Source organism: Calidris pugnax, unplaced genomic scaffold (assembly GCF_001431845.1).
Source record: "Calidris pugnax isolate Ruff unplaced genomic scaffold, ASM143184v1 scaffold9, whole genome shotgun sequence".
Classification (NCBI taxonomy): domain Eukaryota; kingdom Metazoa; phylum Chordata; class Aves; order Charadriiformes; family Scolopacidae; genus Calidris; species Calidris pugnax.
The window spans coordinates 5,460,570-5,477,708 of NW_015090778.1; the positions used below are offsets into that span (position 1 = coordinate 5,460,570).

The 17,139-nt window shown below is 56.5% G+C and overlaps 1 protein-coding gene across 1 annotated transcript; it reads right to left on the reverse strand.

The window, feature by feature from the left end:
- Positions 1-3,697: 3,697 nt before the first annotated feature.
- UNC13D (unc-13 homolog D (C. elegans)) lies at positions 3,698-16,814 on the reverse strand. The gene is made up of 31 exons (XM_014953172.1): positions 16,705-16,814; positions 16,325-16,432; positions 15,899-15,958; positions 15,543-15,609; positions 15,221-15,455; positions 14,817-14,861; positions 14,318-14,386; positions 14,047-14,116; positions 13,617-13,721; positions 13,239-13,331; positions 12,879-12,982; positions 12,502-12,619; positions 11,778-11,902; positions 11,461-11,551; positions 11,105-11,161; positions 10,595-10,692; positions 10,327-10,378; positions 9,876-10,006; positions 9,418-9,538; positions 9,004-9,147; positions 8,740-8,838; positions 8,225-8,431; positions 7,891-7,959; positions 7,454-7,533; positions 7,107-7,212; positions 6,959-7,030; positions 6,771-6,854; positions 6,354-6,474; positions 4,848-4,971; positions 4,317-4,522; positions 3,698-4,213 (listed from the first exon to the last, which is right to left on the reverse strand). Exons 1-31 carry the CDS (start codon positions 16,735-16,737, stop codon positions 4,107-4,109), a joined length of 3,201 nt encoding a protein of 1,066 aa, XP_014808658.1. The 5' UTR covers positions 16,738-16,814; the 3' UTR covers positions 3,698-4,106.
- Between the last annotated feature and the right edge of the window lie 325 nt (positions 16,815-17,139).

Below are 17,139 nucleotides of genomic sequence, written 5' to 3' on the forward strand. Positions count from 1 at the left end.
GCTGAGCAGCCCAGCTGGCTGCTGCTGAGCAGCCCTGAACACTCCTGGGTCCTGCCTCTTCGTACAGACTCCTTATTGGATAGTGACATTTTCCTCCCCAAATTTTTGGGAGCGTCGGAAGCGTTGACCTCAGTGACTAGCTGTGCAGGTTGGACGCTTCTGAGCTAATTTCTGGGGGAAGGGAGTCTTAATAGTGGTGTGAAACCACAGAATCTTAAAGGTCAATAAACTTTTGCATTATTATGGAAGAACAATGTAGAAGCAGATGGCTCAAGCCGCCACTATCCTGGGTACATAGATACCAAAAAGCAAGGTTAGAGCTGTAGATGAGAGCCAGGAGCTGAAGAATTTTGGCATCGCTTTGGGCTGACAGGACCACTTTTAGATCATCTCTAGCCTTAGCTGATGTAGCCACGGGCCAGCTGTGGCACAGGAGGGACTGGGGGAAGTCTCAGAGCTGGAGCACAACATTTTCCTTAAGCAGATTTCCCCCCTACCCTGGCCCTGAAGGGGAGTTGCTGCAGCTGCTCCCCTGCCAGAGGGTTTTATACTTTCCATACATCTCTGAAGCTGAACCTGAGCCGCTTGCAAGGCTTGGGTGGCTGAGACCACGAAGAGAAGTCCTTCCCCTGTGAGGAAGCCCATAATGCTGAATGGACTCAGTAATTCTTTGCTGTTCCACCAGCCTCCGAACCTCCTCTCTTTCTCCTTTCCCTCCCCCACCTGAGAAGGAAGAATATTACCAGTGTTTTCCTCCAGAATTATAATAATCCTTGGAGTGATGGCCAACAGCAAACTAGATGTTACTGATGTAAAACCTAGTATTTTAAAGGTGAAGTATTCCTGCAAACTAGTGACTGCATCGGAGAGATTTCTGGGGCTTCCCCACTCCGTAGCTTCCAATGTTAAAACAAAATAAATACAGTATACGTTTAAAAAAAAATAATGATGATAATAATAATACTACTACACACTGCAGTATTTCTGGTGGCGATTCCTGACCAGTCTCTTCCCCGCTTTCCCCAGGAGGAAGGGCACTGGGCAGAAGAGCCCCTAGTCCGTGTAGAAGTTGGCAGAATGGTGATCGGTGGTGTGTAAAACGTGTTGTTGATTCCATGTATAGAACTGTGATTTCAGCTGTCGTTCTCTCGTACTCTGTAAATATGTGTTTTGGCTGTCGGAAACCTGGTTTAGACTCTTTTCTTGGCAGAGTGAATTTGCATGTGGGGCTGGAAAGAACTCAATCTGTGTCACAGTTTCCAAGGGCAGGATGGATTTTTTTTTTTAGAGGACAATAAATTTTTATTTTTTTGCTAAGAAAAAAAAAAAATAATCTAATAAAGCAGTGTGTGTGTGCGTGTACGCGTGCCCGGGGTGTATGTGCAGCCCCGTGCCCTGCTCTGGGGCTTGGGGAGCAGTGGAGAAGTCTGGGCGATGGAGCCCTTGATGGAATACATCTCCGTGGCCAATTTTGCCTTCTCCCTTGAATGAAACCAATAATTTCTTCCTGAGCTCCCTTCTTTGGGATCAAGCCCCTTTTTTTGGGAGCAGGGGGGGTTGTCCTTCACCTTTGTGATTGAGGTGCAATGGCAGAGGGGGAGAGTCGGTGCGGTGCGGTTGGTGGGGGCTGAGATTTTGTTGGAAATGGTATAAACCACAGAGGAAAGAGTGTTTTATCACCCAGATTCTGGGTCCTGACAAGAATTTAACTCTCAGGGTCTCCCCCAAGAGCTGGGGTGGGGGGAAGTGAGCTCTGCCTCCTCCTGTGCCTGTGCATCAGGGGGTGCCAACATCTACATCGTTACATACATAAGTTCATCTGTTGGCACCCAAAAGAGCATGCCTTACATATGGATCTAAGTATTACCTTTCATTTTTGGTCTAATTAATGCTTTGAAGCTGCGTCAATCACTTACCCTTAGTCCAATCACAACAATAATCCAAATCATCCAATTTAGATTATTAGTAACACAATAAAATCAGTAAACGTAGGTTCCTGCCCCCTTCCCTCTTGTGTGGCAGGGATCTGCCTGGGCTGGGGCTCCTCACCAGGAGGAGGAGGATGATGGGAGTTTCTTCCTCCCCAGCCTTGCATTTGTTGGAATCTGGTTTTAGGCTTCAAGCCATGTTTTTTAATGCTTAGAGTGTTCTCCTCCTGGTCAAGGGGGTGAGTTACCTTCTGATCATTCAAGGTTTATTAGTCCTTTCTCTATAAAGCATATTATTTCTTCTGGGGTGGGAAAAGCCTTACACAGCTGCCTGGAACCTTAAAATTAAGCTAAACCCCCTCGGGTAACACAGCACAAACAGAGCAAGGACCCTGCTCTGGAATCTTTTCTCTCTGCAGAGCTAGAAGGACAGAAAGGAGTGATTTAAGCCAGCAAATGGCTTCCTCGTGAGCGAGCAGCGCCTTAATCCCTCCTGCTGTGGGTTCGGGTGAGCCTGGTCGTGTCCTATTGATGCCAAAAGGAGCTTTTTTTATTTATTTTTTTCCTCCCCCCTCCCACCCACGCATCGAGGGCTTGGCCTGAATTGACCCAGCAGTTGCTGAGCCCACCCAGAGCAGCTGCTTCTCCGGTACCCAGGAGGGTGATGCTTTTAATTCCCCAGGGACCCACAGCAGCTCAAGCACAGCCACCCCCTCGCAGGGTTTTGGGAGGGAGGGACAGGGGGCAGAGGGGACTCTGGATTTCTAATTACTAATAATTGCGGTTTAAAAGCTCCAGAATACCCCAGCAAATATTTAGCAGCCACCTGCCCTGCGGGGTGTTTTTGCTGGACCACCTCACCCTGCAGAGCTGCTGCCAGCCAATGTCCCCACCAATGTCCCCTGTGTGCTACAGCAGAGGGACACAGGGCCCTGTCACAGGCTGGGGACAATGCCAGGGTCCTGCTCGCTGCTGCCCAGGCTCCAGCAAGCCCAAATCACCACATGGTTTGGCTGATGGAGCCACGATGCTCTTTATGGCTGCCCAGGCTCCATTGAGCTCCCTCCGCTCCAGCAAAGCTGCCCGAGGTTGGTACAAGTGGTGGTAAAATACAAAAACACAGAAGAGCTGTGCACATTTAAAAAAAAAAGAATTTAAAAACCCCAACAAGCTCAAAACCAAAAAGCCCTGTGGAAAACCATGTGCCCAGGGAGGTGCCAGGTCCAGAGCCAGCAGTGGTAGGGATGGCTTCAGCACCATGCAGCCCTGAGGACACCCAGATCAGCCCCGAGGACACCCAGATCAGCCCTGAGGGCACCCAGATCACACCCAAGGACACCCAGATCTGCCTGGGGCCCTTTTGCCACCACCGACCCACCACGTGCTGCCCATCCTAAGAGCCTTTTGCCGTGCCTGAGCCAGACCTGGGGCTTCATCAGGCTCTTTCACACCCCAAAGACCCAGCTCCATCACCAGGATGACGGGCACCAGCTGTGCTGCATCCTCAGCCCAAAACCTGTGGTGGCAGCTTCCCCAGCCCTTTGATTTACACCTGGCTCCAGGTGACACTTTGTGTTGGGCTGTAACTCAAACTGACCCTACACCCAAATACACCCAAGTCCTCGCCGAAGCCTCGGCCATCACCACAAAGCACTCTTCCCCCCTGGCACTACACAGACTCAGCCCACGCATCAGCTTTGGTGCTTTTAATTTAAAATAAGAGGCTTATCCACAAGGGGAAAAAAAAAAAAAAGGGAAAAAAAGGCAGGTTTGGCCACGTGTTGTCCCCACCCCAAGTAAATGAGGATGCTTTTGTGTTGCCCTGACACAATGTCCCACCAGGAGGGCTGGGGACACGGCCAGGCAGTGTGGCACTGGCAGGACAAGCTCATGGGGACAGGCAGGGACAGCCACACACTTTAACAACCTCCCCCCCCCGTAGTGTTGCTAGTCCAGACAGGGAAAGAAATCCCCCGAAATACCGTGTGCCCACCCTCCCCAGCCTCATGGGAGCATTGCTACCCCAGGGTGGGGGTGAGATGGCCGCAGGGAGGTGGTGGGGGGCACAGGGACCCCCTCTGTCCCCTGGGTCCCTGCGGGCGGCTCCAGCTCCAGCGCTGGCAAAATTCCTGGGGTCCCACTGGCTGGAACCCCTTGTTTCGGGACCTTCCACCTCCCTCACTCCGTCTCCTTGGACTGCTTGGCTCGTTGCTTGCGGAGCTTAACGAAGGCCTGAGCCTCTTTGTCCCCCTTCCTGGACTCCAGCAGCCGGAGGATCTCATCTCCTGCCAGAGAGGAGGGGAGGGATGGTGGGAGATGCTCACCATGGTCCCCTCCTCACCCCATGGAGCCTGGGGGGGGGCTCGGTGGAGCTGTGACACCACGTACCGGTGGGTTTGGGGTGGGTGAGGAGGAGGCGGGTCTGGGGTACCCGTCCCGTGTCAACCTGGTCCTCGTCGTCATCGAGGCCGGGCAGGTGGCAGAGGGGGAAGAAGGCTTCACCCTCCAGGTCGTTGGCCCCCAACGTGTCGTAGTCGAAGACGGTCAGCAGCAGGCAGGCCCCCTCCTGCCGGCACTTCTCGGGGGGGATCAAGCTGGGGGGGGGGATGCAGGGGAACATCACATCCCACCCCCTCGGTCCCAAAATTCAACCTTCCTTCCCCCAGGTGGGAGGCCACCCCCACACTGTACTGACCCCCAACCTCTTAAAAGCAATGAGACCAGCCTGTGGGACGCAGATGTTTGGGGTGCTCCTACTCCTGCTCCCACCCCTGGACCCCCACAGGGGGTGAAATCCCAGGGTAGGACCCAGTTCCTGGAGCAGCAGCCCCATAGCGGGGGGCTTGGTTGAAGCACTGGGGGCTGCAGGGACTGGGGGGCGGGGGGGGGGGGTGGTGGTGGGTGTCAGCCCCTACGTACAAGTCGAAGGCTTCGTCGAAGAGGGGGTGCAGCTCGTTCCTCTTGCACTGGGTGGTCCGGGCGACCACCTCGGGGAACTCGTGCCGGGGCTCCAGGGTGAGCTGGACAAAGGGGTCACTCGAGCCTGGGGGGGGGGGGCAGATATCAGCCCCCTCCCACCACCCCCTCTGCCCCAGCACAGCCGGCTGAGCCCAGACGGGGTGGCCAGACACAGTGGGGCAGCTGGGGGTGGTGGTCGGGGGGGGGATGCAGGGGAACATCACATCCCCCCCCCTCGGTCCCAAAATTCAACCTTCCTTCCCCCAGGTGGGAAGCCACCCCCACACTGTACTGACCCCCAACCTCTTAAAAGCAATGAGACCAGCCCCCAGCACAGCCGGCTGAGCCCAGACGGGGTGGCCAGACACAGTGGGGCAGCTGGGGGTGGTGGTCAGGGGACCCTCACTTCCACCCTCCAACCCAACCTCTGAGGGTGCAGGAGCATCCCCAACCCTGCCCACACGTGGAACAGGCACGAGTGGCTGCAAGAGGAGTGACCTCTCCTGGAGATGTCCCCAAATGACAACCAGCCTTGTCAGATTTTTCTGTCTGAGATGTGATTTACCCAATGGGAAAAAAAAAAACGAGACCAGCCTGTGGGACGCAGATGTTTGGGGTGCTCCTACTCCTGCTCCCACCCCTGGACCCCCACAGGGGGTGAAATCCCAGGGTAGGACCCAGTTCCTGGAGCAGCAGCCCCATAGCGGGGGGCTTGGTTGAAGCACTGGGGGCTGCAGGGACTGGGGGGCGGCCCTCCAACCCAACCTCTGAGGGTGCAGGAGCATCCCCAACCCTGCCCACACGTGGAACAGGCACGAGTGGCTGCAAGAGGAGTGACCTCTCCTGGAGATGTCCCCAAATGACAACCAGCCTTGTCAGATTTTTCTGTCTGAGATGTGATTTACCCAATGGGAAAAAAAAAAACCACACTGCTGGGTTGTGCTGCACGGTGAAGGCAGTGGGAGGTGGGCACAGGGTCCTGCCTGCCACGTCCCACTGGACCACCCCAGACCAGCGCAATGACCCCCCCTTCTTCCCCAAATTTCACTGAATTTCACTGAATTTTTAGAATTGGAAGGGACAATAGAGATCATCTAGACCACCCTGCCAAAGCAGGACCACCCAGAGCTTGTCAGAGCATGTTACTCAGGAGCATCCAGAAGAATCTCCAAAGAAGGGGGACTCCACACCCTCCCTGGGCAGCCTGTTCCAGGGCTCCGTCACCCTCACCGTGAAAAAGTTCTTCCTCATATTCAAGTGGAACCCTTTATGTTCCAACTTGTGCCCATTGCCCCTTGTCCTCTCACTGGCAACTACTGAAAAATCCACCTCCTCAGATGTGAAAGCAAATCAAGAGAGAGTCCCACCACTCCAAGCCCTGCCAGCATCTCTCCTACCCAGGGGTGCATCGGGGATCGAGGACGGGGGTCCTGGGGCGGTGGGGCTCCCCAACCCACCCACACCCACCGTTGGAGTCCAGCGGGATGAGGTTGACGGCGTTGAGCACTTCCACGCGGAGTTTCTGCTCCGAAGGGCGATACGCTGCCTTGATGGTCACGGCCCCGTACTTCTCTGATTTGGTGTCCCGCTGAGTGGTGGGGCACAAGAATAAGGGTGCTGCCCTTCAGCACGCTCACCGAGGGGATGCCCAGGGTCCAGTGGAGGTGAGAGGGCATTTTGGGGTACCAGGGGGTGATGGGCATCCTATGGGACACAGCTAAACCCCCTCCTGCCCACCGCCAGGGCAAAAGCAGCCTGAACAGCCCCAGGGCTGGGAGGGTGGTGGGGAAATCCCACATTTTGGCAGGTGGGCTGTGCTGGGCATTCTCGCATGTGCAAGGGTGGGATGTGGGAAGGGGCTGGGAGCACCATCCTGAGTCCTACCTGCTGCTGGATCCTGTTGCTGAAGTATTTCTGGATGAGTTTGCGGCTGGTGGAGGAGCAGAGGGCCAGGTGGGTCTCCAGCGACTGCGGGGAGGACAAGAGGTGACCGTCGAGCAGATGGATGGGTCTGTAGGATGGGTGCCCTGGAGGGCACCCAAAGGAAACCCTGGGGACCCAGCACCCCATACCAGAAAAGCTGGAGTGTGGAGGTTCTCCAGCGACAGCCCGCAGCCCTCGCCATAGAAGCACAGCTCCAGGCTCTGGGGAGAAGGATGCTATTAGCTGGCACCCAAACACCCCTCCCTGCCAGGGACCCCCTTATGCCCCCCCCGGTACCTTCAGGGCACAGTGCAGCTTCTTGTAGCGGTGGGCCGAGGGGACCTTCTGCGCCGCGGCTGCCGACAGCACAGTCAAGGTGTGATGCCACAGGAGGGTGAGGAGGCTGCAGGGGTGAGGGAGGAAGGCCATGAGCGGGGCTCTGGGGTAGTGGGTTGGGGTGTTTGGTCCTCGGCCAAGGGGCTTTGCCAAGCCCCAGAGGGACCTGGCTCATCCCGCTGGGCTGAGGAGCCAGCCCCAAAGCGGGGTATCCCTGAGCCCCATGGGGCTGAGCTGGGGGGACACTCCTGCAGAGGGACGGTGACGCTGCTGGTCACACCATGGTGCATCCTCAGGGCCCTGGTCACCTTTTGAAGTTCTCCTGGACAAGATGCTCATTGAGATACTGCAGCTCCGACTCCAGGAACTTCATGAGCGGGATGATGGACTGCAGCGAGAGGAGAGGAGTGTTGGGGGGGGGGACAGGGGGGTCATACCCAGCAGAACACAGCGAGGAGAGAGGCAGGGTGCTGCTGGCCAGAGCTAGCAGGGTACAGGAGGGTCCAGAGGGGCTTCCTCCCACAGTAAGGACACGGACAGCCTGTGCTCAGTCTGGTCCTGATGCCAACACAGGCATCAAACAAAGCCTTATGGGGGTCTGGGCCCCATTGCTGGTGTGTCCCATGTCCCAGGTGTGGGGCAGAGAGAGGGAGGGAAGAGTGATGGGGGCCTCCACCCTGTAGGCAAGGGTTATTCACAGCTGCCTGAAAAAGGCAGTTCAGGAGGTCCCAGGCCAGGTACTTACGTCCTCAGGCTCCCGGGTGTCGTTGGAAGATGAGAGCTCCTGGATGTGTCTGGCGATGCCCTTTTCCAGCTGCCAGGGAGAAAAGCACGGAGGCACTTGGGCTTTGCCTTTTGCACCAGCGTCCCCACACCTGGGTCCACCTTGTCTCCATCCCAGGAGCACTGCGGGCTCCAGGCCCCCTTGGGTGAAACCTCCCCACTTGGGGCTAGGGGACAAGGGCAGGGGTCAGAGGCAGGTGGTCACCTTGGAGCACTGCAGGCTCCAGGCCCCCTTGGGTGAAACCTCCCTACTTGGGGCTAGGGGACAAGGGCAGGGATCAGTGGCAGGTGGTCACCTTGGTGGCCAAGGCTTTCACCACATCCTGGACCTCGCGGTCCAGGCAGGAGTCAGTGCTGTCGAGCTGGTGGTGCAGCGTGTGCTGGATCTGCTGCCGGTCGATGACGTCCCCCGTGCGCTGCTCCAGCTGGGCCCAGTTCAGCTGCAACGGCAGCTTCTGGATCAGCAGCCGCAGCTGCTTGATGTTGTTCACCACGATGCAGAGCTGGAAGAGGTGGGTCTGCTTCAGGGTGTCTCAAACCCTCTGGTGATCCCCCACCGGCTCCATCACTATCTCCATCCCCATTCTCATCCTCATCCCTGTCCCCATCCCTATCCCCATCCCACTCCCACTGCTCATGCTATTTCCCCCTTTGATTATCCAGGATTATGGCTATCAGGGACCAACTGGTCCCCATGAAAGTCAGACATGGGATGTCAGCTGGGTGCTCAGCAGGTCACGTCCCTTTTTACCCAGAAACCATGGCCAAATCCTACCTCTCCCTAAGCAGTGGACCCTGCCTTGATACCAACCCTGTTGGCTGCTTCGCCCTCATTCTGCACACTCAGTGCCAGAGTCTCAGCCCTCTCCTTGATGAGACGGCAGTACATGAGGGCAATTTTGCACATGTCCTACAGGATAGAGAAGAAGTCAACAGGACTGAGCTGGGCAGCATAGGTCCCACCATGGGGCCAGGGGACCCCACCACATTGGAGTGAGATACTGGCCCCATTCATGGAGACCTGTCTCCAAGAGCAGGAGAGGAAATTCCAGCTGCTGGTGCCTGGTATACAAACCTCCACGAGCTTCACCATGATCATGAAGGCTTCCTCGGGGTCCGGCCAGTTGAGCTGCTGCCAGGTCTTCACGATCTGGGCATAGCAAGTGGACAGGTCGACGGTGGATGTGCTGTGCTTGTTGTGCTCCCCAAAGGGTGTTAACTGGCAGGGCAGAGAAAATAAGTACTTTCGTAAGTTGAGAAGCAAAGGGGATGCAGGGTCATCAGCTCTCTCGGGCTGCCACAGAGCAGGAAAGGGCAGGGTGATGTGGTGTGAGGCCAGGGTGGGATGACCTAGTCCAGGAGACTACATCCTTTGTTATGCATTTGGGCTGCAAGGTGGTCTCAGTGCTGTGAGCCAGGCACAACGTCAAGGCATGGAGGGAGCTGGAGTGTCCCCAAAGGAAGGAGGGAGATGTTCTCCCCAGGTTACCTGGTCCATCTGGACGGCTCTCTGTGCCCTCTCCAGCGCAATGGTGTAGGCCTTCTGCAGCCACTGGGGCACAGCTTCCTTGAACCACTGGTGGAAGTTGCTCAGAGCCAGAGGTCCATCCCTGTGGATGAAGGCAACAGCTTCTCCAACCGCACAGCACCAGCACGTGGCCACCACCCCTCCTTGCTCTCACATACAAGAAGCTGCCCCAAGGCAGAGGCAGCACATAGTGCTGTGCTAGGGAGAAACCCCCCCATGTCTGGAAGTTGAGGTCTCCATCAAAGCCACTCAGAGACAAGCCTGAAATCTTACTGGTGATGCTCACATCAGCACTAGACACCATCAGCCTGGTCTGCCTTGTGTGTAATTAGTGATGTAGGTGAATGGGAAGGATTTGAAGTTCCTCTCAATTAACTCCTTCCCTTGCTTTGGCATCTTTCTCTCTCTGGGTGGGATACCTCTTTGGGAGGAAGTCCTTCATCTGGTAGAGCTCCTGCAGGTTCATGTAGAGCTGGAAAAGACTCTCGGCTGTGGGCTTGGACATGCTGCTGTCGACCTCGCGCAGCTGCTCCTGGACATGTTCTGCAACCTGGCAGCGAGCAAGAGAAGGGGGGAGAGCTGTCAGTGAGGGTCTGTCCGGGAAGGCTTGATCTGCTGGGGGCTCTCTGGAGCCATGGTGACTCATCTCAGGGGATTCGTCTTCCTTTTTGGTGGCATTTCATGACATTCATTGGGTCATTTAAGCAGATGATAATCACTTTATGGGCATGCAGGGAAGATGGAGAGTTTCCTTGGCTTTCTCCCTTCCCAGGCTTGCAATATCCAGTTGCCACATGAAGGGTGGCCAAAAACCTCAGCCTGGCTTTAGACCTTGGTCCCACGGGTGCGGAGCGGCCCAGGCTTACTCACCAGGTGCTCCAGCTCCAGGTAGGCGATGGAGAAGAGATTCAACTTCAAGGTGCTGCAAGACAGAAAAGGGGAGTCAGAAGCCTGCCAGCCCCAGCCCAGCAAACCCTCCCTTGCCCTAAGGCTGAGGACAGTACAGCTCTGAGAGGCAGAGATGGGACCACAGATGCTATGTGTGGAGTCCAAGAACCAAGGAATGAGGCGTCAAAGTGCCCTGTTGCTCATGACCCCAGGCAAAGTGGATGAGGGGGGTTTAAGGTCTGAAACCTACTTGATGAAGAATTTATTCCAGATTTTCTGGCACTGCTGGAGATCTCCTATCACCTCCAAGAGGAGTCTGGATAAGGCTTTGCCATTCTCCTCCATGGTCTGCAAAAGAAGGAACAGTTTGTTTTGGATACTCAGTGATTTTGAGATTATCTGGGCTCCATTCTGATCGGATTTATTTCAATGATTTGTTCTTGTGGGATAGCAATCTATCACTAGATCCACATTAGGAGCACCAAGAAGTTGTCAGTAACTGTCACCCTGTGCTTGCATGGCTGGACCACCTCTTGTTCTCCTGAGCATTGCACCAAGGCCTTAAGCTTCAATGCACCTTGGCAGCTGCAGGTAACATGGCTTATGGCATTTTTAAGCTGGAAACCCAAATGCCTTTGTCTGTATCAGAAAACTGGAGAAGCCCCACCTCAGCCTTGTATTCCCACCCTTCCTGGGCCTCCCACCCCTAGCCCAGCAAGTTGTTTCTTAACATGTCAGAGAGGCAGAGATGGGAACTGACCTTCACCATGGGCTTGAGGTGCTGCTTTTTCATGTGAAACCACTCCGTCGTGCCTGACTGCAAGAGAGGGGTCCCGGTGTGATGGCAGGGAAGCGGGAAGAGCAAAGCCAGCCCTGTCACCCCTTCACTCTCTCTGTCCCCTGAGTGTGGGCAGGACCCAGGTCCATGCGGTGGGAACCAGAGGACTGGATCACCAGGTTGAAGAGGGGCAGGTGTTTGTCCCATTCAGGGTGGTCTGTGTGGCTTTGCAGGAGAGGGTGAGGAGTGGGCATTGGGCAGGGGATGGATGAGAAGGGAGAGCCATAGAATCCCAAATCCCGGGGGATAGAGAGGGTGAGACACCCCAGTCCTGCTACCTTCAGTGCTGTGGAGACCATCTGGGGGAGGTCAGGGCTGAGCGTGCACAGCTCGTGGAAAGCTTTCATTTTGCACATCTGGACCAGGACCCTGCAAAAATGAGAACTTTCTGGTGAGAAACAACCACCTCTCCCCCCAGAGACCCTACCCAAACAGAGCTACCCCTCCCAACAATGAGGGACAGGACAATTGTCACAGCAGCCTAGAAGGGGGCAGAAAGGGCTTTTGAGGGTTTTTTCTCAAGCTCACAGGCTTATCCCTCATGGTGGCCAAGCAATATGACCCCATGTGCAGTTGGCACCAGTGCTTGACTCACCGGAGCAGGGACTGGAGCCTCTCCGTGGACCTCGGGACAGAGAGAGGGAAAATGATGTGGTACCTCCGGATGAGGGAGACCCCGTAAGTCAGCAAGGACTGGAAGGACTCAGCCAGCTCTGCTTTCTGGGGAAAGGGAAGGAAACACGTGTTGCCCTCAGCATCAGAGAGAGGTGCTGGAAGGACCATGGCATCATGGTGGAGGCAGCCGGTGGCTCCTGCTCCTTTCTAGCCTGCTCCAGGGATGGGAAAACCCCCCGATGCCTCAGGTAACTTCTCCCTGGAGGGGCTTTGCACTTCAACCTCATGGCTATTCATGAAAAAGTTGAGAGGTGCAGGGTGTAGGGATGCCCTCAGAAAACGGGCAGGAAAAAGTAGGAATTGGGTCATATTTAAGTTTTGCAGGGAGGTGTGATTGACTTGGCGGCAGCGATGAAGGAGGGGGATGTCAGTGCAAAGGGTGAGGGCTTCTCCATGGAGAGGGAGAGCAAACCCCTGGGGCAAAGGGGCTCCCTGGCCTGTGGGTTGTCCTGGTCCCCATGGCTGGTTCTCCCCAGAAATGCCCTCCATCCCCCCAGCACCCCTATACCCCACAAACTCCTGCCCTTCCTGGAACATGGGGGCAGAAAAATGGCCCCAGGAGCTGGAAGGAGAGGCTGGGGGTTGGGTGCATGGGGTACGTTCCCCTGATCTCTGCCCCCAGGGTGGTGCTGGAAGCCCCTCACCTGCTCTGGCTTCAGGCGCTCCTGCACCCACTGGTACTCGATGCTGGTGATCTGGTGGAGCAGGCAGTTGCTGTTGAACTCCAGGCTCTGGTAGAGCTTGCTGTACGCCAGCCACTGCCTGGGGAGGAGGGAGAGGCTGGGCTGAGCCCCTGGGGGCTGGGGGACACACAGAGACCAATGTGGGTCTCCCCCACCCATGGCTACAGCCGGGATTTGCAGGGGCAGGACCCTGGTCTCCTGGTGCTGCTCGGGGCAGGAGACAGTATCAGACACACCACCAGAGACTGGCTGTGGTCAGACTCCCCCAGGAAAGGTGTTGGGACCCGTGACCCCCTCCATGATGCTGTGCCATGTCTCCATGGGTGTGGGGTACTCACGCCATGACCTGGTGGAAGTCGGAGAGGTCCTTCTGCGTGGCGTGCAGGTAGAGCACGGTGCTGGCGTGCCTGCTCAGCTCACCGTCCCAGGAGATGCTGCCTGCCTGCCAGGATGCAAAAGGAGGGTGACATGTCCTGGAGCCAGCTGGGCTGAGCGAGGACAGGGGACAGGCACTGGGGTGGGGGGTGTTTGCAGGGTCACGAAGGGAATGGATGCACCATAAGGCTGCCAGGCACCCAGCAGGCACCACCACAACCCTCCTCCCCATCTCCTTGCAGCAATGTGTCAGGCGTGGTGGGCTCCAAAGGAAGCCTTCACCCCAGCCCAGCTGATGGAGAGCTGCTTCTCCCCCTTGCTACCTGGTGCTGAAGGATCTCGTAGGACACCAGCTGCTGCAGGAGGTGGCGATGGACGGTGTAGCTTGGCTGTGTCCGGCTGCTCGTGGTGGCCCTCTGAAAAGAGACAAGGCATAGGAGAAATAACCATAACTTGCCTGAACATGCAGAGACATGGAATCCAAAAGGCCAGAGAGCCCTGTTTGAAGCCAAGCCAAGTGCACCAGGGGCAAGGCTTCCATGCTGGCATGGAGCTCAGGGGAGGACCGAGCTGGTTTCCAGCATGTGCAAACCCTGGTGCTGGCACCTCTGGTCCTGGGGCAGGGATCTGGGGCCCCAAGAGACAGGCAGCTTCCCTGTCCTGCCAAAAAGGAACGGGGCCCCCTTCCCATCCCCTCCCACCTTCTTGTGAGTCAGCAGGAACTGCAGGTGACACTGTCCCCGGTTGGGGTACGTCTCTGTCCGTGGCTCCAGCTGGTACCACTGGTCATCCCAGCAGTGCAGGTCCTGCACACACAGAGACAAGGGGGAAGCCCTGGGCAGCCTTCCCGGGGGAAGGATCCTGCTCAAGGACCAGCTCCCACTGCCTTAATGGGGCAGGAAGGTGCTGTTTTGGATAACTCTAGAATCGGATTAAAAATAAAAGATGTATAATCACTGTGTTGGAGTGGCTGGGGCACCAAAGTGAGGGACTGGGCATCAAATTGTGGCTCTGAGCTACATCCTGGGCAAACTCGGTGCTGCCACGGGGCTGGGATCCTGCCTGGACCCCGTGAGGTTGAACCAGCACCTGGGGAGTCGCTCGGAGGAGAGGATGCACCAGAGCACTCACCTTCAGGTGAAGGACCACATTCCCCAGGAAATCGTCCTGCCCTTTGTCCTTACGAGCATCTTTGAAGATCCTGAAAGGCATGAACAAAGGAGGGGGTGAAAAGGTTTCCTGTGGCCGTGACCCAGCCATGGTCAGGACTAAGCAGGGCAATGCAGACCTTCTCCCTCATTCCTTCCTTCCAAAGGCAATTTTAAAAACCCAGCAGGCAAATAAACATTTTTTAAACCCTCTTTCCTCGGCAGCCGTGAGAATCAGGCCGTTGAGCACCCACCGTTTGAGGCCGTGGAGGTCCGTCAGCTCCCCCAGCTTGTGCCGCACTGACTCCACCACGTCCGAGTCCCTGTGAGGGTGGGCAGAGAAACCCACCACGGGGGGGAAAGGAGGAAATTCAGGAGATTGCAAAACGTTTCAGGGAGCTGCAATGACAGCGGAGAAGGGAAGGTGCTGGGAGGGGGCAGGGAAGGGGGCAGAATATGTCAGGATGGAGGCCACCCCCAAAACCAGCTCTCCAGCCAAAATCTGCTAGCACACAGCTTCTAAATAAATAAATAAATAAAGGGGCTCAGGATCAATCTCAGTTGGCCTGGGCTCTCACTGGTTGCATCCTGCTCCAGCAAAAAGTGTTGGGGAAAGGAATCTCCAGCTGGTTTCTGGGGCTTTTTAAAGGGTGCAGGACAGGGTCCTGCCAGGGTCCCAGGGACCCTCCCAATTAATGAAAATACACACAGGCCGGGGGTCGGGGTTGGTGGCCGTGGGACATTGCTGCTCACCACATGTCCAGGTGGAAGCTGGCCGTCTCCGTGTCTTCAAACTCCCTGCAAGGCACCAGCGGGATGCTGTTACTCGAGCAGCATCCAAGGGACCCCAGGGGACTGGCAGCAAGCAGGCAGGACAGCTGGGGATTACAGGAAGGTGGCTCCTCCCTGGGGAGACCCCAGACCACCCCAGATAGGATGGGAAACTGGTGGGAGAGCCGCAAGGGAGGGATTTTTACCACGCTTTTGTTTTTTGTCTCACTGGACCTAATGCGTGGGTCAGACCAGAAGCCTGACAAACCCCAGTGGGTCCCATCAGAGCCCCAGCTCCTGGTTGGGGTGAGTGGTGAACCCACCCATCCACCCTGAGAGCCCTGATCAACCCCCCGATGAGCAAAGCTTAAGGGGTGGTAGGTTACAGGATAAATGTCTCGTCCCACGCTGGGTTGAGGGTCTGGCTTATGACTTGTGTGCGATGGATCTGGTCTTCGGGGATGAGGTCTTTGACCACAGCCTTCATCCGCTTCTTGTGGTCATGGTGGGCCAGTTCGTGGCTCTTGGCCTCGATGCTGTGAGATCCTGGTCCGACTGCTCTGGGAGGGTTCCTCTCCGGTTTCTCACAGATGCCCAGCAGGCAGTAGGGGTCACTGAACCCTGCGAGGGCAGAGACCTCGTTGCAAGTCCCCATCGGGAGCAGTGGCTCTCCCTTTTCCCATGGGACACCCACCCGTCTCCACTTACCACTGACGTCTTTACCCAAAATCCCCTTGGCTTCCTTCACAGTTGCTTTCAGGCAGAAAATTGGGCTCTGGAAAAAAAAAAGTAAAATGCTTATGGTGGAGTCACTAACCCCATGAGGAAGGATGGGGCTCGAGGAGTCACTAACCCCAGGAGGAAGGATGGGGCTCAAGAAGGATTTGAATCATCAGCTGCTGCTCATGCTAACAAACAGCTCCTGAGCAACACCCCCAGCATGGCCCAGGGCACCCCAAAGCCCAAACACAGGGGTGAGGAGGCACTGCAGCCCCCCAGCATCATCCTGATGCGGGGACCCCCTGAGCCACAGCACACTGCGGAGATGCCATCTCACTGCGTACCTCCAGTTCTTTGACCTGCTGCATGATGATGTTGTGTTCCTCCTCATCCATGCCGAAAGCCTGTTGTAGATGTCAGGGACAGTTAATGGTGGCTGGAGAGCATCCAGGGGCTTCCCTCCGCTCCCTGGGAGCCAGCTGCAGCTCGAGGGGAGGGGAGAGGAGCAAAGAGCCCAGCAGAATGGCTGGGAACCAGCTGAAAGCTCTTGAGGAAGAGTCTGCTTCCAACCATCCCCAGTCTAAGATAAATATTTCTCCCTAAAGCTAATATTTCCCAGCTGTCCCAGCTCTCCAGCTGGACAGGGCTGCTATGTCTTTCAAGGTGACCATTAAGTATTCCCTCCATGTGCCCCCCATCTCCTTTAGAAGGGAGGGTGGGCATGCCAGGGGACAGGTTTTGGGGATCCCGTTGGAGAGGTGGGGACCTACCTTTTGCACGTAGGTGTAGAGCTCCTGGGCATCAGCAACGTGGTGGGGCTCGGGCTTGCCCAGGCGGTGTAGGATGGTGTAGAGGACCTCCTCGTAGAGCAGGGCCAGCTGTGGGGGGATGCCAACACCTTGGAAGAGGGCCAGACCAGCAAGGACTTTCCCTGTGCATCCCCCAGGATTAGCAGGGTGTCCCCCACAACAGCTCCCAGAACTCCCTGTTGGTCCCTGCCTCCCCCCTCCCAGCATCCAGCCCTTCCTGGCCACCACTGGCTGTTCCTGGAGAGCATCTTCAGGAGCTGAGCCAAGTCTCCAAGCCCCAGCAGCACTGCCACCCCCTCCAGTGCAACCAAGGGAGACCATGGCAAGGACCACACTCGTACCTCTCTCTTGGAGAACCGGTGGGACAGATCCATCTAGAGAAAGAAGAGAGGTTTCCCATTAGATTGGGTAGAGGGTGGGTTTAGGAGGAAACCATGGCCAGGCGGGGCAGCTGGGATGGGGCAGCATCAGGGTGGGGTGCCCCAAAGGACGCTGTGACACCCTGCAGCCAAGAGACCACTTCCATTATCACCCACCAGTGGGGCAGCAAGGGTGGCAACAGCAATTTGGAGTGACCCATAGGAGGCTTTAAAAGCTGGTCACCTACCTCTTGCCCCACAAAGCTGCTTGCTGGCCTGGCCAGGCCCAGCAGGACCAGGCTAGAGAGCAAACCAGCTAAGGGAGAGGGCTGAAGCACAGGGAGGAGCTGCAGGCTGGGCAAGCAGAAAACTGGAGAAGCCCCACCTCAGCCTTGTATTCCCACCCTTCCTGGGCCT

What these genes read in the sequence shown, in the direction of transcription:
- UNC13D (XM_014953172.1), bottom strand. Translation starts at nt 16,737, where the DNA reads ATGGATCTGTCCCACCGGTTCTCCAAGAGAGAG. An exon ending in AGGCTCCAGTCCCTGCTCCG is followed by an intron (nt 11,552 to 11,777) that starts GTGAGTCAAGCA and finishes TCATTTTTGCAG; the next exon opens with GGTCCTGGTCCAGATGTGCA. An exon ending in GTCCAGGAGAACTTCAAAAG is followed by an intron (nt 7,213 to 7,453) that starts GTGACCAGGGCC and finishes TCACCCCTGCAG; the next exon opens with CCTCCTCACCCTCCTGTGGC.